The sequence below is a fragment of the Indicator indicator genome, chromosome 4 (genome assembly GCF_027791375.1).
Source record: "Indicator indicator isolate 239-I01 chromosome 4, UM_Iind_1.1, whole genome shotgun sequence".
In the NCBI taxonomy this organism is placed as follows: Eukaryota; Metazoa; Chordata; class Aves; order Piciformes; family Indicatoridae; genus Indicator; species Indicator indicator.
This window is the reverse complement of record NC_072013.1, coordinates 19,246,842-19,269,825: the sequence shown is the minus strand read 5'-3', so window position 1 is coordinate 19,269,825 and position 22,984 is coordinate 19,246,842. Positions and strand designations below refer to the sequence as shown.

Here is a 22,984-nt window from a genome sequence, read left to right as displayed (position 1 = left end):
TCTGAGATGATTATCTGGGATATCTGATATTAGGGCTGTGTTTGTCATAGCCTGTAAGAGCCCAGCAGCAGAACCCTGAGGTGCCTGGGACGATGTTATTTTATGACACAAAGGGAATTGGACCCATGGTAGTAGTTGGGTATGTAGATTCGTTACTCCAGCTCTGTATCACTCAGGAGTTCCCTCTACACAACAAGAATCACATAGGATCTTACTGGGTGCTTTTATTGCCTCCTTTTGCTTTCCATGAAGGATTTGCAGGGCATCTGGAGGGAAAGCAGCAAAGCCTTACTTCTCCAGTTGCTGAACAACTGCAGCTCACGGTAGGTTCAGCAGACGCTATGGATTTGCAGAAGCTCTAAAAGCCCAGAAGTTATGGGAATGCCCTAGTAGTTCCCATACATGCCCCAAGCTGCCCCAGGCAGGCTCTGCTGAGGTTACAAGAAGTCAGACCTGACCATGAAGCAGCTAAGCACCAGCCAGTCCCCTACCCATCACATGCATCCAACCACCTTCAAGATGATCAGCACACCTCTCAGCCCTGTGGGCGTGCTCCATTTGTCCTCCCATCTCTGCACTTTCCTGTTTTCTGCAGAGCTGTGTCTCCTGCACTGCCCCTGCATTGCCCCAGGTTTGACCATGCAGAACAAACCCTCCTGCTGCCTGACCTTTCAGCACACCTCTGGCTAGCAGCCTTGACTTGCTGCCACCCTGAGCCCCTCTAATCTGTAGCTTCTGCTGACTTTGATTTAGATGCCTGGCTCTAACCTGGACTTCTGTGCAGCAAAGGCAGAGCTTAGGGAACAAATGGCAGAGGCTGCACTCAGGCATGCTTCCTCCTCTTGAGGGAATCTCAGCCAGAGGTAACAAGGCATCTGACCACGGCAGTGCTAGTTCCCACTGTAACTTGTGCGTGTTAGTTTCACACCTTTGTCTAATTAGTCACAGCTTGGTATGCAGAGATCTCTTTTCCATGTCTTAGGTAAGAGAAGGTGTTGATAAAGGAAAGCTTAGAGGTGCTTGCATACATGACCTGGTTTTGGGTGTACCCACTGCTCTGAAGGGAGATTACATCACACACTCCCACACTGCTGTGCTGTTTGCTGTTGTGCAGACACACTGTCTCGGGGCAATGGGTACAGACAGGGTCCCCTTGGCAGAGCTCTGATGATCCTTAGGTACACATCAATCACTTGCAGTCACCTTTGAGCCTCTGGCAGCTGTGGTGCTGCCATTTCTGTGCTGCATGGCCTGATTTCTGTTACCTCTGCCCTTGCTTCTCTGTACCCCCTGTACTTACTGCTAATTATTTATCATACTCTGGGGTTGCTAAGTAGCACACAGCTTCCCCCTTAGAAGAGCTTTGCTGTGAAGGCAAGATACACAGGAGGTCAGCGTGGGCAGAGATGGTGGGCAGGATTTGCTGGGGTGGTCCTGCTCTGCCACATGCTTACCTTACTCTGACTCTCATGTCCCCTCTGTCAGCGGGAACATGGCCACTCCCTCTGGTATGGCTGTGCTGGAGAATTATGTTCCTGATTTGTCAGAATTGTTGCCTACATAGCCATGTCAGGGAGTGTTTGTGGAGCTGAGCATCGCAACATCCACTACCCAAGCTAATGCCAGGTGATGGAGTGAAGCACTAACAGGGGTTCTGATGTAAAGGGTCTGACCTCAGATGTACAAGGCAAGAGTCAGAAAACAGGGTCATTCCTCATTCTGGCCTTTGAAGAGAGGCCACACAAAGAGGTCCCAGATAGAGAAATAATGCTTCCTTTGGTGTCTGCTTTTTGAGACAGTAGCGTGAAAACTTAGGAAAAATGTTAATACTCCCAAACAACAGAAACTGCAGGCTGGTCTGATTCTTCCCTCCAGTTCCTCTGAGCCCTAGAAAGCCAGTGTGGAGACTGGCTGAACTCAAATTCTTCCTCAGAAATTGCCTTCAGTTGCAATGGTCTAAATCTTACTGCACAAAACCAAATATTTGTGTAGACATCATGGTGTGCAGGACTTGCTAGCTGCTCTGCCTCTCTGTGGACCTGCTCCATTTGGACACCTAGAACACGGGAAGGCTGGGACTACCCTGTACAGTCAACTTACAGTGGATTTGCATTTATCACTCAAAGAGCAGTGTCTGGCTCTGCAGACTCTTCTCCGTGAGTGGAGGAAGTCTGAAGCTGCTCTTGGAAATCAGTGATCTTACTCTAGTTGTTGGAAGAGATAGGTTACCTCAAATTCAAAGTGATGTAGATAGTTGAAAAACTTGGTTAATTTTACAAGTTTTAATGTTCTCGGTTCCTTGCGTTTATTTGTGTTGCAAAGAGTTTTCCATTAAAGATATTTCTGTTACAGAAAATCTGCAGAGAATTGTGGTTCATCTGCATAGAAATTAGCCATTACTATTAAAAAAAAAAGTAAAATTCTATTTAAATAATTCAGTGAAATATCAGTAGCCTTGTTCTGCTGTATGGATCAAGTCCATCATTCAAATTGATGCCTGTATTTGTAAGAATCAAATAGCAAGGTAGTTATCTATGCTTAGCAAAAAAAATCTGGCCACAAAGTAGCACAGAAGACCAACTTTGTTTTGGGGATGGAAAAATCCATTGCATAGGAGATCGATATCTACAGTCATGTAGCTGGTGAGAGGCATACTATCCATCAGAGGCAGCAAGAGAACAGCTCTTGTTCATCTCCTCTTTCTGCCCTTATAATTCCAACCCCATGTTTTTCTGGTAGTGATGCCTACTCTGACCCAGAGCACAGTGCCAGTTTGCAGACGTGGCACCTTTTCCCTTCTCTGCTTCACCCTGAAAGAGAGATGTCTTTTTATAAGGACAACTTCTAAGTGGGAACCCAGATAAATAATCTTTTTTAAAATGTCTTTTTCTGGCCTCACTGTAGCTAAGTAGAAGCAGTTGGGTAGTTGTCGAGTTTTGTTCAAGGTGTATGTTTTAGACATGTTGTCTATCTGATAAAAAAAAGCAAGGATTGGTACAGCTGGGCACTTGAAAAGCATGTTTTTTCAGATTTCCTAATTAATATCTGTTAAGCTCATTGAAGATAGAAAGTATTGACTAGTGTTATGTGTTGCTCAATATGTTCCTGAAGTGGTGAATTTTAAAGGACTAAAAGAAAGATGTTAGTTTGGGCTTCCACTGTTGTTTTTGTACTACTGAGTGGCAGAGATAAGCAGATGAGTGTTTGTTGCCTTCATGCCAGTACCCATGAGAACGTTTGTGTTTCAGTTTTGTTGTGGGATAAAAACAACTCTCACAGGTGTACACAGAAATGAAGGATCAGACTTGAATGTGCATTCATAGAGAGCACACAGAGTCTAGTTTGAGGACAGCCTTAAACTTCTGTCCAGTGTTACACAAGCTCCATGACTGGTTTTAGTGAGACACTAGCTTAATGCCACTACTGCAGTAACGCATCCAGACTGCACTAGTCTGGAGAACGTGTAGAGGAGGCCTCTAGTGAATGCTGCTCTCTTCCTCCTTCTGACCTGCATGGAATTGAGGGAAAAAAGCAAGCAAGAGAATGTGCTGTTTTCATTATGAGGCGCTACCTGTTCTCAGCCATCACCCAGACCTGGGTGCCATAGCAGAGCAGCTCACCCTGTGTCCAGCTCTCACCATAGGTATGCCTTGATCAATGAGAATCACCCAGGAAGCACAGGATGCACCTGAAGTTCAGTAAAATTATTTGGTCACTTCAGTTCCCTGAAGCAGTCAGTATTCCTTCTTTGATACTTCAGAGTGGCAGCCTAAACATCTTAGTAACATGGAACTGGAACAAGACCCTTGGGTCACCCTGTCTGTCCCTGATATTGTGAGCACTGTGGCATTGATCCTTTTCATAAACATCAGTCTCCTTCTGGAAGCTGTGTAGTTTTCCCTCTCTCCCTGCTCCCTCCTCCAGCAGTCCCCATTCAAACCATTTTTCTTCTGAGACTAAAAAAACCCAAAACATTTTTGCACCTCCAGCCCAAATTCATCTGTGGCTTTTTCCTTTTTATTCCTTTGAAATGCCTTTTTGTTTTCTGGTGTTCCCAGAGACCAATCCCATCCCCTGTTTGTTTTTGTTAGACAAGATTGGTCAAGCTTGTTTATTGTCTTCTGTAAGAAATTAGGACAGATATTGGAGCTGGCTACTCTCTGTAAGTTACTGACTTGTTAGGGCAGATCGTGCCCATGCAATAGAGGTATATACAATCCCAGTTGTCTGGGTGCTACCTACATTGACAATCCCAGGCTGTTTCTGCATTGCTTGGCAGAGAATGGTGCACGTTGAACTGAGCTCCATGGGTGTACCTGAGCTGCCTACACTGTTCTGTGGCAGGGCAGGCCTTCGAGGAGAAGAAATGTACCCAGCTCATCCCCAAAGGGCACTGCCAGGTGTAGCACACTGCTAGGCATGGCAATGGCCATCCTCCAGATATATTTTGGCTTTGTTCAAAGCAAGGTGCCTTAATTCCATGCATTTAATATCTTTGTTGTTGTTGTTGTTTTCCATTTAGTGGCTTTTTGCTAGGCTGGAAGGCTGGTATCCTGAGCTCATTTTTTCACATTAGACCTATTCAGTTTTTATCTTTTGTCATCAAAACGTATCGACAATGCACTGAGAACACCTGACAGATAACATCCATTGTAATATCCCTCCAGTCAATAAAACCTTTTAAAGATCATTAAAGGGAATGCAAAGAACGGGTTGTAATGTCACTGGGTCACTGAAAGTACTTTTATCAGTTATGTCAGTTAATATTCCAGTATCCTAATACTAAAGCTGCTTCTCTTCCTTCAGATCAGTTTTGTGTAGGAGCATAATTCTGAAGTTAGCTTTATTGAAGACCTAGTAGGAAATGCGATTGCATCATCTTAGCCTCCCAGGGACAGGTCTTCCTCTGTAAATCAGAACAAATCTTCCTCAAGCCTAACAAAGACTGTGGAATTACTCTGACTTTGCACTGCTGAAAATAAATGAAGGCTAAACTCCACTTCTCAAATTTCACGTGTGGCTCAGCAATCCACTGCAATTACTTGCAATCTGAACAGGCCAAATCCTCTCCAGATATACCCAGAACAGCTTCAGCAGGCTGAGATATATGCACCTCTGCAGAAAGAGATCTGCCCACCACGTTTTGCAGCCTGAGCACACCAGGTCAGGAACCTCTAAGTGCTGATGAATGGCTGCAGAGCAGCTCCATATGGATTTTTTTGTTTCCCTGAGAGAAGCACTCAGCAAAGGCCAAATCTTCAATCTGTGCACAGCAAGGGGAGTTTGATTGTCAAAGGGGAACATGAACCACTCCAAACTAGAAATCGCCCACACGCCTGCAGGGCTTGTTTAAATGTACTCTAGAAACTGGTCAGCTAAAAATGGCTGTGAGGGAGAGCTGAATTAGCCATAAATTGCAGGCTTGAAAATGCTCATGTGAACAGACAGAAAAGAAGAAACTCCTCATAGGAGATGGTATCTTGGGGTTATATCAAAGCCTATTGCTACAACGTGACTTCCTCCTTTTGCAGTCCTAGCAGTGTGCTCTTGCACAGATATTCTCCCCTTCTCCTCTCATGGAAGACAGAAAAGGTCTGAAGATGTTAAAAATTGTGTGCGTACTTTCTTTTGTAAATCTTATTTATCAGCTGACCACTAGCTGACTACCAGCTGACCTGGCTAAGACAGAAGTACTCAAAGATCTCTGGGGAAAGAACAGCCTTTTCCGATTCACCAAAGACACCCCTCATTTTTCATGAGGAGCAAAGTGGCTATACAACTTGATGAAGGAGACCTCCATCAAGTGTCCAAACCAGAAGGTAACCCAGTATACATAGTCCTTCCAAATGATACAGGTAATATCGTCCAGGTTACCTACAAAACTTCCTAGTTTGGAAGAGTAAATTCAAAAGCATGACATATTGAGGTAATAAGTAATAAACCCTAGCGTAAGAGAGTTTGCCTTTTAGGTGCTGGATTATCTGACTTTCCAGACTGGAGATGTAAACATGTAAATATGTAAAGGCTTTGAGCAATTGAGAGTATGGGAACTGAGAGCATTGAACAGCTGGTCCTCAACAAAGACTGAGTGGTAGTGAGTGCGTTGCTGAAAGCTGTCCAGATGGAGCTGCTTATTATTATAACTGTAAAACATTTGCTTCGTACATGGGATCTAGTTGAGCTGGTAACCTCTTTCTACAGGTAATGAATAGTGTGCTGCTTGTTCACTGGACAGATGGATGCTCCATATATGGCTGTGAGCTGATTTAACAGAGAAAAACCAAGATTTCAGAGAATTTTCATCATTAATGTTTCTTCTTTGATTTCTGCCTTTACATTGTCAAATAAAAAATATCCAGATTGATTTTTTTCTGGTGACTCTTTCCATGACTCTGAAAACTATCTCCAGAAAAAATGTCCTTTAACATGTGCCCCACATGTCTGGGCATGAGCACCAGGCTCTCCATTAGGACACCAGGTTGGCCGTTGTGGGCAGCTGCAGACAAGTTCAATGGCTGTATCCCAGAAAGCAATTGCTGTCAATGCACTGAGCCCCTCTAGCAGGAGTCTAGCAGTCATCTAGCAGTCTTAGAAAGCAAGTTTGATTCTGCCACCAGTTGCTGTTGTGTGAACTGATTCACCTCTGATGGCCAACATGAATCAAATGGCCATTTGTTGAACAACCTCAGTACTGAGATGTAAATAGCCTTCCTTCACCTTCTTTGTGTTCTTATAAACATTCAGGCTGTTTGGAGACATGGTCTAGTAGTTGAATAACATTAGAAAATTCTTCTGTTCTGATTCTGTATCTGCTAAACAAGGATGTTTTTGAAGTGTCACTGTAGCCCATACATCATCTTGTCTGGGCTTCTAGCAGAGAAGTCTAGCCAAGAGCTCTAAACATAGCTGCCTCAGGTACTGCTAGCATCCTAGCTCAGGAGATGAAGCTGAGTAAGTGAAACTGAGTAAAAACATATTTACCAGATATTTACCATTTTCTTGGACAACTTTTTTAACCCAGGAAGATGCTTGCTGCAGTTGGATCTCTACTGGTATGTAGGTAGCTTAGATATTTCTGCTGTGCACTGGCAGCACATCAGGATAGACCAATCCTATAAAGCCTATGACACAATGGGTGTGTCATATGAGACCCAATTTTACTGAAAATCATTAATTTTTATGTGTGGATAGATAATGAAAAATTCATCAATATGGAGAAGAGCTTTGAAGCTCAGTTGCACATATAAACAATACATCTTCAGCTCTGATTTGCCTCTTCCCTTCTGCCACTCTGCCCCAGGGATCAGCAGCTGCACACATGACCCAGTACAGGCCATTGCCAGCATGGGAGAGCTGCAGTGATGTTCACCAGTAGAGCAACTCGAGGCTGCTCATCTTTCCCCATAGCACAGCTCTGTGCTGTAACACACAGAAGTGGGGCTGCCCACAGAGCTTGCCTCATGGTAGGAGGCACCTTGAGGTGAAATTGCTTTGAGAGGAGAAACAAGTTCTTGTTACTACAAGTGCTTCATGAGAGGAACTGAAAGCACAAAAGGATTTTTGACACAGGTACCTTGTACATTGGCACAGGTAGAGGTGTGGAAAGGCAGTAGAGAGATACCTTGTGGCTTTCACTGTTGGTAAAATATCAGTTGATATTCATACAATGCAATTTTTAATTATTTTTTTTTAGGTGTGTTTTAAGTAAGTTTTACAATTTGATTCACTGCTCACAAAAGAGTGGAGCTGCACTGTGATCTTACCATCAATGGGCACCTCTTCCAACAACACACAGCAGAGGGGCTGAAATGGCCTTTTGTCTTCTAACTGCATTTTAAAAAGAAGAATGACACTCTATTCCCATTTTGTAAGACAGAGGCAAGGCATTTCTCTCTGAGCATAATCCAGGACAGCAAATCCCAAAGTGGAGACAGCTGTCTCCTGGCAGTGCTGAGTCAGGCATGGGAGTCCCAAAAGGAGGTGAATTTAAGATCCCTTCAATTCTCTTCTACCAGCCCGGAGCTCACGCCCTCCCATTTGGATGGGTTTCCCTGGGGCCTGACGTTCACAGATGCTGGCCATGGTGCACTGGCTTTCAATAGAGACATTGCTGTGCTGTGGAGGCAGGGAGTAGAAAACAGGTCTGCAGTGCTCATGCTTGTCTTATGTAATTAGGTTTTATTCTTGTCTCTCATCCCTTCCAAGCACAAAGCACCTTGAAGAATATGAGTGCGTGGATAGTACTGTGTCTTTTAAACTCTGCTGTGGTTTACTCTTCTGAACCAAAATTATATTCCCATTTCCAGGTGATCTTGAATAGCTTCAATGAGTCCTCATTGAATGAATAATTTTCTCAGCTTTTGCTTGTTTTTGTCTGAAAAGTCATTTATAGAGATTTTCTTCAGTGTATACAAGTGAGAGAAGAGGAGAAACCCTCCCCTAAGACCCTCCCACACGACTGTCTTGCAGACAGTAGGTCTATGCCAAAATTGCTTGAGTAGCCAAAGGTGGCAGAGCAGGTTTTCTCAAATATACCGAGTTTTCTGACTAGACATGATAAAGGGCCAAGAACTGTGTTTCCCCTAGGAAATTTTCTAAAGACAGAATATATCAATTGTGTTTGAATGTACATCATTAAATGGATCTCTGCACAAGACTCTGCGGAGAACTGGCCCGAGCCAATATGACATGCTAGTATGGGTTTCTTCGATAATAACATTTACACTAAAATGAGAACCTCATTTGAAATTTAAACTTCATGTGTGAAATACACTACTAAATGGCTGTTTGGTGATTTCTTGATTTTAGGACTCATGCAGATTAATGCATGCATGGTGGAGAGATCATTATGGACTCTGATGCATCGTTTAAGGGGCGTACTAAGCTGTACAAGGTTGCATGTCTCATTCACAGATGTTTGGCATGAAGAGCATGCCAATTTGCTTGCTAAACATCAAAGCACAATGTGTAGCAAGCCACACTGTAAAGCAATGCAAACTACTTAGCAGACAGCTCATTTCGACTGCCACCAAGTGAGTATGTCACAGAGATGAATAGTTCCCTACTCATTCCCTCACTAATTTGAAACATCCCTTTTATCAAATAAGAGCAACTCTGGAATGGAAATGCATAAATACATGGCCATAGCACTTCATCTGAAAGGGGACTTGGGAGTATTACATGTAGGAAGATCGTGCATAATCAATCTTGTCAGGTAGAAAATGGGATAAAAGGGTTCTCCTTGGTGTATAAGAGGAAAATGTATGCTTGGATCTTGGATCTCAGCTGCCAATGAAATTTGAGGTAAAAATGAGCCAGTGATGCACAGAGCTAGTGGTACAAAAACAGCTAGTATCCTAATGCAAAAGGGCAGATGAAAGGAAGCAAAAGGCCAAAATGACTTAGCATATATAAATAGACAGCTCTATTTTGATCACTGGGACAAGTGCATATAAGTCTGCCAAACCAATAGCTGTTTCATTGAGCCTCAAGAAAGTAGTTGCTCTGCATTACTAGCACTGTCCCTTAGCCATTGATAAGGCAGAAGCAGAACTGTGATAAAATCTCCATTGTGCTATTTGCAGGCTCTGAAAAAAATAAACATCTAATGCATGCTAGTGCCAGTGGAGTAGTATCACTGGCAGCCTCTCTAGCAGTGTCTGCAGAGAGGTCTCACCATCAGAAGAGTCTCTAAACTGCCCAGGTCTGTGCTGGGAGACCAACCTGAGGAGGGGAAAGAGCAAGTGGCAGTTCTCAGGGAACAGAAACTGTAGCAACAAAGGAAGAAGAAAGAAAAAAGTGTTTCAAGAAGACTGAAGAAGTAGGTCTTGAAATCACCTCCAGAAAAATAAAAAATGCTGGGAAAAAAAAGGAGAGGAAAAGGAAGGCTAGACAACAAAAGAAAATGTGGCTGAAGAGGTGCAGCAACATATGGAAGAACAAAATAAAGAAAGAAGGGGGTTAATAAGACACAAGCAGCAAGAAGAATTGGCCAAAATAACTTAATTTTTGGCCATTTATGAACTGATTGCCAGGGTTGGAACTGGGGAGGGGGGGGGAATATATATACACACACATAGATAAAGAATTTTTGAAAGCAGCAGAGAAGTTTAGATGGCCACACCATTTTTCTGCCCAGGAAAACATAAAAGTATTGCCATCAGATTCTCCATTCCTCTTGTCACCTCCACCCTTTGGCACCTGGGTGCTTTACAGTGTCATGAAAGACATAGCTGCAGGACCTTGTGTCAGATTTAGACAGACACAGAATGTTAAAGGCTGAAAAACAGTCAACAAACCTTGGTTTCAACAACTCTTCATCTCCCCTTCCTTTCCATTTCCATTCTCTAACAGCTGGAATCACAACTAATACTAACAAGCCTTAACTCTTATCAGCTAAAGAGAACCACAAGATATTGCAGTCAGAGATTTTTGAGATTACAAGCAACCTAAATCTATCTTCCTGTAATCAATTTCCATAAATCCTTCATTAATACTTTGCTGAAATTAAATGTCATTAACCACTTTTTATTAATTGTTGGGGTTTTTCTTAAACAATATCAAGAACAATATCACAGACTGAATGTTCTATTGCATTTATCTGGTCCTCTTTACGCTCTCAGAAGCACTGTGAACTCAAGGCACTAATGTCTGAGATATTACTGTGGAAACAACACTATATTTAAAACTTCAGCTTTAAATAAAGGTCACATCACTTTTGAGAAGAGAATTTGTAGGGGAAACACATCATGTAATCCTCGTCAGTTACAGGTCTTATGCTTAGGTCTCCCTTTTCAAAGTCACTTCAAAACCCCAGATAAGATGATTTTGTTCTGTGATGTGCAGATGCTTGTTAGTTTTTCTGCACTTGCTGAGCATTTTCTGTATTGTCTCACAATAAGCATTGGTAGTCCTGTACTGTGTTACCAAATAAAAGGGTGGTTGGTGCCAGGGGCGTGGTAGATCACAGCAGGCACCATATTTTCATCACTAGCCAGACACTTAGAACATGGACATCTGTGTATGGGCTAGCAAACTAGCCTCCATTCACAGACAGTGCAGAGAAACATGAATGCCTTGAGCACAAAGCATCTGAATTATTTTGGGTGTCTGCTTCAAGTTGTTCTGAATTCTGTTTTATAAGTAACTGTTTTTCTCCATTGAGTGTGAAGATAGTTTGGGGTGGTCACCACAGATGTACATATCTGCACCGGTCAGATGAATCCTCCTCTAGTGACCAGACATGATTTTATGGTGGCTGGTGAGTGGAAACACCTGGTATTGTCCCAGTTTGAATGATGTGGCACTTTAAGGAGAAAGGCCTAGGAGTGCCCTAGGGCACAGCCTAGCCCAGCACCCCAGCTGCCATTGTAGACATGAAGGTGGTAGTGAAAGGCTCTCCTTCCAGCGGCCTTCATCTCACCAACGTGCACATCTGTATCTACACACAGACAAATAGCCCATTATAAGGCCTTAAGACCAGACCTCTTGCCTGCCAGGTAGATCATGAGGCTTGACAGAATTTAACTACTGGTTTGGCCTTTGTTTGGAAAGGGAAAAATAGACAAGAAAAGTTTAGTATTATGATGCATCTTACATGTCCTTGCTTTCAATCTGTATTGAAAAATAAATGTTTATGTCTGTCCTTTCTTCTCCTCCTCATCCTGCCTACCTATACGTCACCAAACCTGGGATCACTCAAGGAAACCAATGAGAAAAGAAGAGAATGGAACCAGTCGGGCTGAATATGCAATGACCTCCTCCCAAAACAACAAAACAGTTGATAACAATGCGGTTGTATAATCCCTGAAACCCCGCCGAGGCGCAGGAGGTGGTAAACTTTCAAAGCACACAGGCGGAGCGTGCAAGGTGGGTCACATAAGGCAACGACAGGAGCTCGGTGGCCAAGGACTTCATTTCAGAAATAGTGTACGCATCAGTGATTCAGAAGAGAAAAGCAGGCTGCTCTTCAGGCTTGCTGCTTCTCCAAGGGAGGATAAACTCACCCACTTGGGCTGCCCAGAGAAAAGGCCTCACAAAGGCATAAGCGTTGCATGCTGCATCTCGTGAAAGCGATGTCATGATGCCTCCCGCTTCTTCTTCTTCTTCTCTTCCGCCCCACTTTTCAGTTTGAATTGAGTGTCCACAAAAAGCTGCTGAAATAGCATCTTTTGAGGAGATGATCTGCCAGAATGGCAGCAGCTTATTATGGTTCTGAGGGTCAAGGGTGGGAGGTGTCACCTACGTGCTTCAACAGCCTGTGCAGTTTTGTATGCCTATGCTTCATTCTTATCATTCATATTATTTCATTATTTAAACGGGAACAAAGGTTTCTGTTAAGCCATCAAGCAACCAAAAATTGCGTGAACTTGTGACTTATCCCAGGAAATCAATCTATGGTCTGATGACTATGCAATTTCCATGGTAGAAGATTTTTCAGGCAAAAGAAATCAAAATGTAAGTTTTTTGCAATTAACATTGCTGTTGAAAGGGAGATGTTAAGAGGTGCTTTGAACGTTACTACTTTATATTTTTTCATCACACTTCATTTTTTTATCTTTAAGAACATTTTTCCTTTGTGAAATTCTACATGTTTCTCTGTGTTTGCATCATGCTGATTCCCCAGGGAGATCTCTGCAGGAAAGATGGGGTTTTTTACATTTTAGCATGAGTATTTGGTCAAGGTAGTGTTAAAAGGACTAGCAGCCCTTTGAAGTCTTCTTCTTTCACTGATTAGTATTGTTTCCTGAAAGTGTCAAGTCTTCTGAACTGACCTATCAAGGACATTTTAGGTCTGCCTTGGAGGACCACTTTTGAGGGTCTGGTAAGCTGATTGTAACCCACTGTATTAATTCAGTCTCTGCCTCTTCTTGAAGGAGACCGACGATTGTGCCAAATTCAGCATAATAGCTTAGTGCTGTACTTTCCATAACGTGGATTGCAGACTACTTAAAGCAAAGCTGAATCCACCCAAACTCATTTCAGATAGGATCTCAGGTTAGATTCCGTACATAACCCTTGGGGTAAAGGCAATGAGGCTAGTCTCTCCCCACCTCGAAAACTTTCCTTCACGTCACACATCCGCGTGTATGTCTCCACTTACCTCTGTGCTGAAAATAGTGATGCAGCAAAAGACAAATTTCCACCCTGACTTCTCAGTCTGGACATCAAGCTTCAACACCACTCAGTTTCCATGTTGGTGAGTAACTCCCAGGCACTGACCCAGTCTTGCTCCAGGACGTGGCAGTGCCCCGGCCGTCATGTCCCTCAGTACTGCAACACACCGAGGCTTTCAGTTTTATATAAGGATGTGCCTGAACTGCAAGAATCAGACCTAGATTTTGAATGCATTCCTGTCTGTGACTGATCTGTCGCCAGGATAAAGAGTTTGGCCTGAAGGTAGAGAAAGACAAAGTTCTGCAGACCTTCACAGAAAAAAGCTCCAGGATGTTTAAATGAGCAGTTTCAGCTCAGGCCCATCTGTAGTTTTCTATGGCCTATTGAAGAATAGGGTGTACATAAATATAAGTATCTTTTCAATGATAAAATGAAATGCTGCTATATACTGCTGTTGAGGAATTTATGGAATTATCCATTTTGTTTTTTAGCCTGTCATCACTATGTAAAAGTTTAGCTACACGAAATTATTTTTTAAAGGCTAGACTTTCTCAAGAAGTGAGTGCAATTACAAAAGTGAAAGGGAGTAAGTGACCCTTTGCCCAAGAGTATTATCGTTCTCTGCCATGGTCATGTTGTGTGCTTGCACAAGAGACAATGATACACTCTTAGATCCAAAGTGGGAGTAAAATGATAGAACTCACACTTTGAGTCTAGTATCCCAAATGTCGATTGCCTAAAGCACTTAGCCCCTAAATACTATAGTAAAAGTATTGCAAGTATATTTCTAGAGTATTTTTTAAGCTATAAAATTAATTTTGGTGTAGTTACCTATGTTTGCCTTTCTCTTTTTTACTCCAGTTGTTTCTGCCTAAACATGGCGTAGTCCGGGATTGGTTGCATGTTTAGCTGAGAGTGTAAAGTATAAATGAAAATGAGTTTAGCATGATACAGGCTCAGGATTAGCACTTTCTCCTAACAGTTGTTCATTTTATTTATTTCCTAATATAGCTTTAAAGGCGTGTTCTGTAAGGCCAAAAATCACAAATGGGATTTGTAGCTATGTCCGTCAAAATGTGTCTGTTTTTGCAAGAAAAAGTCCAAAGAGATGGTTACCAGACAGTGTCAGATTTTCAGTGATGTCAATGGTGAAACGTCCTTGCTAGTGAAAATCTTGGTGCATGACTTAACTCACAAGCAAACTTCATGGAGAGCATGGAGGCAGGGCATAAGGAAGAAGACATGAGGACTAGGATCTGTTTTCAACTCTCCTGCTGATCTGATGTTTACTAGCAAGATATTTTGCCTCTCTGTGCCTCAATTTACCCACCTGTATAATCAAGATAAAAATACTTACCAGCTCAATGGCAGTATTTTGTGAGATATAGATGTATCTGATTTGCATATACAGATATATGCTTTTGTTAGATCCAACATGCTGATATCAAATGCGTGTACTTGGGCACATCACCACCATAATGTTTCTTAAGAAGCCATTTACCAGCGTGCTTTTACAAGTCATTGACCACAGAAGACCTGCAGCAGGCAGACTGAGAGCTGCTTCTCTGCTTGTCCAGAACCTTTGCTCTCAGCACTCACACAGCTGCACAGCAGGGAAAGATGGAAGATCTTTCATGGGGTAGTTTAATCTTTAGATTCCTGCAGTTGACTACATTGCGCCAAAATTTAAGGAGATCTTCAGAAAGGCACTTGCAAAAGTATAGTAGAAGCAGATGTGATTCTTCAGAAAAATAGAGGCTAGAAATGCATTGGAGGAATGATTTCTGAAGTTTACTGATGTGGTTTAAGGCTGTGTTTAACATACAGACTATTTGCAAAGCTTTTACAAAGAGGCTTTTGTGCTTTGTTACTGTACTACAATTCACGGTTTCACTAGGCAGTGACCCTGGAGCTGGGGAACTGGCAATCAAAATGCAGCTTTATGAGTACTTCAGGTTTGGTTTTAATCACCAAAAATACCAGGTGTAGAAAGGACCTGCATAGCTCCTTTCACAAAATAGCCAGATCCCCAGCAGATGCAAAGGTGGCAAATTTCTACACAGAAGTTAACTATTCTGCTTTGACCACCACCAGAGACTCAAAACTGCTGTGTTCAGTCTGAGGGAAAGCATCAACTCAAAATGTCTTCTCAAGGATCACTACTAGCAGACAAGCAGGGAATGCACTTTAAGAGCCTGAGCTTCAAAGTGTTGAGTTTCCCCAGTCCTCAGCAGTCGCAGGAACGTAGAGCTGAAGCCTCAGTCAAGCCACCCTTCCAGTTTCAGACCTGATACAATGGTGTGCCCAGGAAAGCATCTCTATCTTGGATAGATGCTGCAAAAACAGACATGGGAGGAAAGAGAAAAGTTCTACTAAGTATGAGTTATAAATATATTAATATATATCTGTACAGAGACCTAATTGTCCAGGTCTTTGCATGCCATATGGCCACAGTATGTGAAGCAAGTGTGGCCCTCCTGCTCCAAACAGGATATGACCATAGATGCTGCCAAGTGATGGAGAATCAGGTCTATGATAGATATGTATCTACAAGACTCCCTGCACCTGTACAAACAAAAATATATTATTTTAAACTGCAAAATAGTGTGTTTAAATCAGTGCATGAATGTAAATATTCTAAGATCTGCCTTCTTGACTGTGTACCACATGTACAGATAAAAACAAATATTGTTCATAGGAAATCTGTATCAGTGGTTAAATGACTAAAGAGAAAAAAATATCAGAATTAATGTTGTCATGTTTCTCAAACAAGCCATTAATGTATATTTAGTATTTAAGGATATTGCTCAATAAGTATGTTCTGTACCAAAAACTGTGTTGCATATACAGATTGTGCAGTACCCTATTTTAAGAAGGAACCATAATTAATTTTTATTTTAAATAAAAATGTACTTGTAAAAGTTTCCTGTGTCCTGTCAGTTATGTAGCTGAGCACAGTCTATACATTGAAGAGAAACTGCAGAGAGGAATGGCTGTAGTGCCTTTTCAGGCACGCACTTCTCTTACTGCCCAAATTAACCCTGCTTGCTTGAACACTTATGTTTTGGTTTTGGAGAAGCTCATGGCTGCTGCTGTCACCTGTGTTCAGCAGGGTTCTGGCTCTGTCCAACCTAATGCTGCAGTTTTAATCCTAGATATGTGCACTGCTGAAGCTTCATAAACAAAGGAATTACACTTCCTGCAGCCCCCCTGCAGCTCAAGAAAACCCATCGCTTTATACCAAAGATGCGAAGTTTCCCTAACAACACAGTTGAGTTTTAGAGTGATTTCTTCATCTTTCACATAATACTCTGTACCTTTGTTTATTTTGGTGCAAGAATAGTTTGCACCATTTTACATTTTAACTCTCTGTGAGGACTTCACCCTCCCTTTTCCACACAAGAACAAAATTTTGACCAGTCCTTTAGCAGACCAACACTGACTTACATTAGCTGAACCTTGATCCTTTGGCCAGGATTCACACCCCCACCCCCACCCCAGTTTTGTGCCTTTGCCAGACAGGTGAAGAGCACAGTCTGTGTGAGATCCTCTCAAGCCAAGGGACCATCACAAACCTGAACTCTTCTTCACATCAGGGATCTTCCTTCCTCAGCCACAGAAGAAGCCTGAAGTAACTGTTCTAGAACTACCAGGTGCCTAAGTGAGGTCAGCTAAATGCCAGACAGAGGGAGGATTTTATTTCAAATGGAGAGGCATCTTGATTGCCTTCAATTCCTAAAGCAGTATTCCCTAAGAGTTTTCTTTAGTCCCTTAGGAATGATTTCATATTCAAATTTAAAGAAGCCCTTAAACAGGATAGACCAACACAAATGGAAAGCTATGAGGTGACAGGTTAATGAATTAGAGCAATAATCATTATGCCATCTACTATGATAATCAGTAGGCATCAGAATGTTTTGATAAAGAAAACTCCCTGTGACCACTAAGAAAGAAAATGTCTCTGGAAGGCACTGGACCCTGCATCAGGCATCAAAGTTGCTGTGTCAGCATCCATACCTCCAACCTGCAGCAGACAAATCACAGAATCACCAGGTTGGAAAAGACTGCAGAGATCATGAAGTCCAACCCAATCATTAAGAAAAAGAGCTCATCAGAAACTCATTTTGCATTATTACAATTATTGAATTAGGGTTATTAAAATTTGCTGGGAAAATCCCTTTATCGGGCAAGACTGTCACCATCGTCCCAGCACTCATTCCAAACCAGGAGACACACAGCAACTTTCAAAGTGAAATGGCACCAGTTTTGATTTGTTCTTTCTCATCAAACCCTTCTGTATGTGCTAACTCAGTACTAATGAGACTCTTGTGGTGAAACTCATTGTGCTTTTGCTACCTGGTAGTGTTCTCTAGTGAAGACGAAAGAGCAGCTTTGTGGAAATCTTTGTTTAGCAAAAAAAAAAATAAAAAATGAGATTTATTATAATAAGGGAGTGATCATATAACACACAGTTTTCTAATTGCTCCACATATCTGGAGCTTTGAAGTTGTGCTGTTAAAATATCTCTGAGATTTAACAAATACTCCTTTTGATTTCCACCCCAGGTGTGGATGCATTGAGTTGTGTTGCATGGAAGGAAAAGCTCAGGGAAAAAAAAATCATATCCAGCTGCTCTCTGCAGCACAGAAATTAAAAAACAAGTCCCTCCTCCCCCCAAAAAACCCCAAACAAGCAAACAAACAAAACAAAATAAAACCCAACCTACCAACCCACAATGTGTCATTTTGAATTTATTGGCAACTAGCAACAACACAAGCAACATGCAGAGCTGTTGGGTCTGGAGACTTTAAGTCAGGCATATTTGAGAATGTAGGAACAAATCAAAGGCTGTATAAAGAACAGTCTCCCTGATCACAGAATTACAGAATGGTAGGGGCTGGAAGGGACCTCTGGAGATACCTAGTCCAACCCTCCTGGCAGAGCAGGTTCACTTAGAGCAGGTTGCACAGGACGGCATCCAGGCAGGTTTGAATGTCTCCAGGCAGCCTGCTCCACTGCTCTGTCACCATTTAATTCAAGAAGTTCCTCCTCATGTTTAGATGGAACTTCCTGTGTTCAAGTTTGTGCCTGTTTCCCCTTGTCCTTTCACTGGGCACCACTGACAAAAGACTGATCCCATCCTCCTGACACTCACCCTTGAAGTATTGATCAGCATGGATGAGATCTCCTCCTCAAGTTTATTCTTCTCCAGACTGAAAAGCCCCAATTCTCTCAGTCTTTCCTCATAAGAGAGATGTTCCAGTCCCCTCAGCATCTTTGTAGCCCTTTGCTGTACACTCTGCAACAAGTCCCTGTCCTTCTTGAAGCAGAGAATCCAGAGTGGACCCAGTACTCCAGATATGGCCTTCTTGGCCACAAGGAAACATTACTACTTCATGGTCATCCTGCTGCCCACGTTTTTTGATAGCTGAAGAAGTTATTATTGGTCTCTCCGATGTTTGAGCACATGGTACAGCCTTTTTTTTCAGAAGCACACAATGGTTGGAAGAGAGAGGACCCAAGAAATCACTGAGTCCATATTCTGTCCTGCTGGACAGCTGGCACAGTGGATAAGGCAACTGCAGCCAGTGAATGGCCATGCCAAAACTTCCTGCAAGGTGAGCAACTTGTGCAGAAGCAAGTTGGTCCTTCCCCTTCCTCTACCAGGATGGAGCAGTCCAGCTGTCTCAACAGGAAACAAGCACCCTCAGCATGGATCTTTCTCCAGGGTAGGCCACAAATAGATATTCTGGACAAAGAAAAACTGATGGTTGTGGTAGAAATTAGAACACTTTGCCAAGTGCTGCAATGTCAGTGGGACACCTCTGCTCTCAGGCCTTAGTTCTGGGCTGGCCATGAGAGGAGTGACAGAGGATCTCCATGAAGCCCTCTGCCTTCCTTAACAGAAGAAAGGAGAGAGACTGATGGGGTGGGAAAAAAACTAAACCATCTGGGATGGAAAGAACAATACCATGGAATAGAGACAAAGAGACATAAACCAAGAGCCAAGACAAACCCTGATGGCAATTACATCACCATTAGCACCACTGATGCTGGAGGCAGGCACTGCAAAAGTCCCAGACTGGATTCAGCAGCAGATGGGAACTGGATTCAGGAATATATGGATCAGGATGGAAGGCAGAAGGGACAGAGTCCTCCTGGCCAGGGAAGAAGAGGCTTGACCTTAGAGACCCTCAGCTGTAAACTGAAGATGCCATCCAAGGGCATTGTTGGTCAGTTGACAGTCACCAGTTCTGGTGGCTCTTCGCAGGTGCCACCTCTGCCTTTCTGACCCCAAGGTGAGGCACAAGCTGCAGCAGTGCCCTTGTTATGCAGATGAACAATTCTCAGGCAGAGCCTTTCTGCAGCCCAGCCCTTGGCAGGAACTCTCCTCATCAGCTTCTCCCTGCTAGAAGCAGCCCCTGGCTGTGCAAACCTGCCCTGACCTTCAGTAAGTGCCTCACTGAGCAGAGACTGAGCTGGGAACTCACAGCACTGACCAGAACCAGTTCTGCTGTAGCTCAGACCAGGACAAGCAAGAAAAGCATTAGACTAAGCAGGAGTAGAACAAAGTTAACTTGGCAGAAGGAGCAAAGTCAGACAACTCTTTTCCTCATACATAAAGCCCCCAGTGCTGGAAAACTGAAGGAAAAATTCCCAAGCAGAGCTGGAGAATAATGGAATTACATTTTTTGGTGGTTTGGTTTTTGGTGGGATTTTTTTTGTTTTGGTTTGGGGGTTTTTTTTGTTTGTGTTTTTGTTGTTGTTTTAAATAAGCCTCTGTTTTTGAAATCACAGTAAATCCTCCACCTATAATTCTTGGGGAAACTTCTGAAATACAGCAGTGTTCAGAATTTCCTAGGTGATGGAGCCAAGCTGCATTACCCTTTTGAAACAGATGTGGTTTGTAAATATATTTCCCATGGCACTTTAACTGCATCATCAGGTGGCTGTGGAGATGAGGCCAGCTGTGTCTCCTCACTGGTTTAGCTCCCCAAACAGATGTCTTTCCTCATAGGAAGGCAGCATCTTGCAAATCACTACCTTTGAGAAGTGGCAGCATGGAAAAACATGGAGACATCCATCATCTTAACTTTTTTTTCCTGTCTTGAGGTAAAATTGCATGAGCATCTGCACATCAGTTATGAGATGGATCCTCCTCACATCTCCTCTAGACTGAACTAGAGAAAACTTAACTTAAACCCACCAGCCAGGTTGGTTGAGCAGGATTTGAGCCGCTTGGTCTAGTAGAAGGCGTCTCTGCCCATGGCAGGAGAGTTGGAACTAGATGATCTTTAAAGTCCCTTCAAACCTAAATCATTCCATGATTCTCCAAGTGTGGCATATGGTTAGCTGAGAAACATTCTAACACTAAATTATGTTCATATTTATTCAGCTGATAAGGGCTGATGTGCCAAAATAGACTCAGGCCAACATGAGAGTGAAACTGGTCCAACACCAGTCCAGACTATAGCAGAAATGGAGCTCTTGGGAGATGTTTCATCAGCCTGCATGTTTATTCTTCTTCCTCTGGCAGAATGACAGATTGGTAGAGGTTGGAAGGAACCTCCAGAGATCATCTGGTCCAATCCCCCTGCTAAAGGAGGGCACCCACAGCAGCTTGCCCAGGGTCACAATATCCAGGTGGCATTGGAATCTCTCCAGAGAAAGGAGATTCCATAACCTCTGGGCAGCCTGCTCCAAGGCTCCAGCACCCTCACACCAGACAAAGTTTCTCCTCCTGTTCACATGGAACCTCTTGGGTTCCAGTTTGTGCCTGTTGCCCCTTGTCCTGTCACTGGGCACCATCTCTTGACATTTGCCCTCTAGCTCTTGCTGAGAACTTAGAAGACCTCTTCTCAGCCTTCTCTGGGAAACACAGCCCCAGATCTCTCAGCCTTTATTTTCAAGGAAAGGAGACCGGCAGAGAAGGTTGATATGTTGATGTCTCCCCTGAGATCCAAAGCATCAATCTGAAGTTAATTGCACAACAATATCAAGAGAAAACATCTCAACTAGGACTGACTATCATAATTGTTTAATTGTTCTGTATTTAGAGAATATGTTGACAAGGCTTTGTATGTTAACTCACCAGAATAATGTCCAATGGGTAAAGGGAAGGTCAAAATGGATTATAGCACAAAAGATATTTTCATTTTTAAATTAGAAAAATGAAAAAGTGGGAATTGTAGGTATTATGTCACAAGAAAGCATAGGTAAAGCATGTTATGTTTTCAAATTTTCTTTTTTTGGTGTGGTTTAACAGAATTTATAAAAGATTAAAAATTTTAGAGGCTTATAGTTGGAAGGACTTAACTTTCCTTAGGAGAAACAGAGAAGCAACTATCTTGTTTGTGTCTTGACCTTGTGAGATAAGAGAAAGGATTGTGCACTTGTTACTGTAACTGCAGAACTTTTTAATCTTCACCCACATAGTGTGCCAATTGTGTTAGAATGAAATCTACATTAATTTAATTAGAAGGGAATACAGAAACTGCAGTGCATGATGTATTCATGATGTATTCAGATTGAATTTACATCAGTGAAGATGCCTTTTTACCTGTAGGCAGACAGCAAGGTATTTTCCTCATCTGTGGACTAGGGCCTGGCCAGCCTTACCCTCACAGATCAAGGAAGGACTTTGTAGTCTTGGTCATTTAACCATGCTGACACCAAACAATTCTATGATTTTTAACTATCTTAGGAAAAAAGCAGAGATGTAACATTCATGCCTCTGAAGCAGACTGTCAAGACAATGCTGAAGATTGAATCTGATGCATTTGTAGATCTTTGTATCTTAATCCTTGTGCACAATGTATGTTTTTAGAAATAATATCATGTGGTATAAGGTCACTTTTAGGAAAGGAAAAGTTAAGGGACTCCCCAGTATTAATTGGCCTAGAAGATTATCCCCAGGAATTTTTCTTATTGTGAGGATGATGTGGATTTGTGAAACAAAGGAGAAATAGTAGTTCACTCAGTTAAATATAATGAGTTGCTGGTTAGCAAAACAAAGCAATCTTACATCAGAGATAATAAATGACTTAGCTACTGAACATCAATCTGTTAGGCTACATTACAGAATAGGGCTGTTATAAGGTTCTTGTTACTTGTCTGTGGATATGGGTTGGAAGATTTTGATGAGATATGTTGTTACCAGGATAGAAGCCTATTGATTGTTTTTGTTATATTGTTAATTTTGCCTTGCTTGCCTTTATGTATGCAAAAAATGTTAGTGATCAATATTGTGCTTTTCAGAAAAAGAAAAAAAAAAGGTAGGAAAAGGAAGTTTGTAGGAAGATAGCAAACCTTTGAACAACTTTTGAGAAGGCTATGTTTTACCTTTGAGTTGGAAAGGATGCAAACACCTTGTAACTGAAGAGAAAGACTAGGCAGAAGTTGACTGGATATGTTGAGAAGCGTCTTTGTCGGTATTAACCTATTATATGCTTTGCTTGGGCCCATGTCAGTGAAAGGATAGCCAGTTGGGATGTGACAGCTCTGTATTAGAAAAGTATGTAAATTGACTATGTAACAAAGTAGTAGGCTTTTGGCTTAGGCTTATGCTTCAGCTTTTGCTTAGTACTTTGCTTAGGCAATAAATGCTTTTGCCTTTTGCAATAGAGTCTTCTCGTCTTGTCTTCACCTGGAAACACCAAAACACACAGCCTATGAGAACAACACTACTGCTACAATTATACACCTCCAGGGATGGTGACTCCACCACCTCCATGGGCAGGCTGTTTCAATACCTGATGACTCTTGCAGGAAAGAATTTTTTCCTAATATCCAACTTAAACCTCCCCTGGTGCAACTTGAGGCCACTTCCTCTCCTTCTGTCACCTGATACCAGGGAGAGGAGACCAAG

General features: G+C 42.4%; 1 protein-coding gene across 1 annotated transcript in view; it reads left to right on the top strand.

Moving 5' to 3' along the window:
• The window catches only part of PRIMA1 (proline rich membrane anchor 1), a 50,445-nt gene extending 38,643 nt beyond the window's left edge, over positions 1-11,802 (top strand). The window contains exon 4 of the mRNA XM_054400632.1: positions 11,703-11,802. Within this exon, the coding sequence (XP_054256607.1) occupies positions 11,703-11,802 (100 nt within the window). The remainder of the gene's footprint in view (positions 1-11,702) is intronic.
• The last annotated feature ends 11,182 nt before the right edge of the window (positions 11,803-22,984 follow it).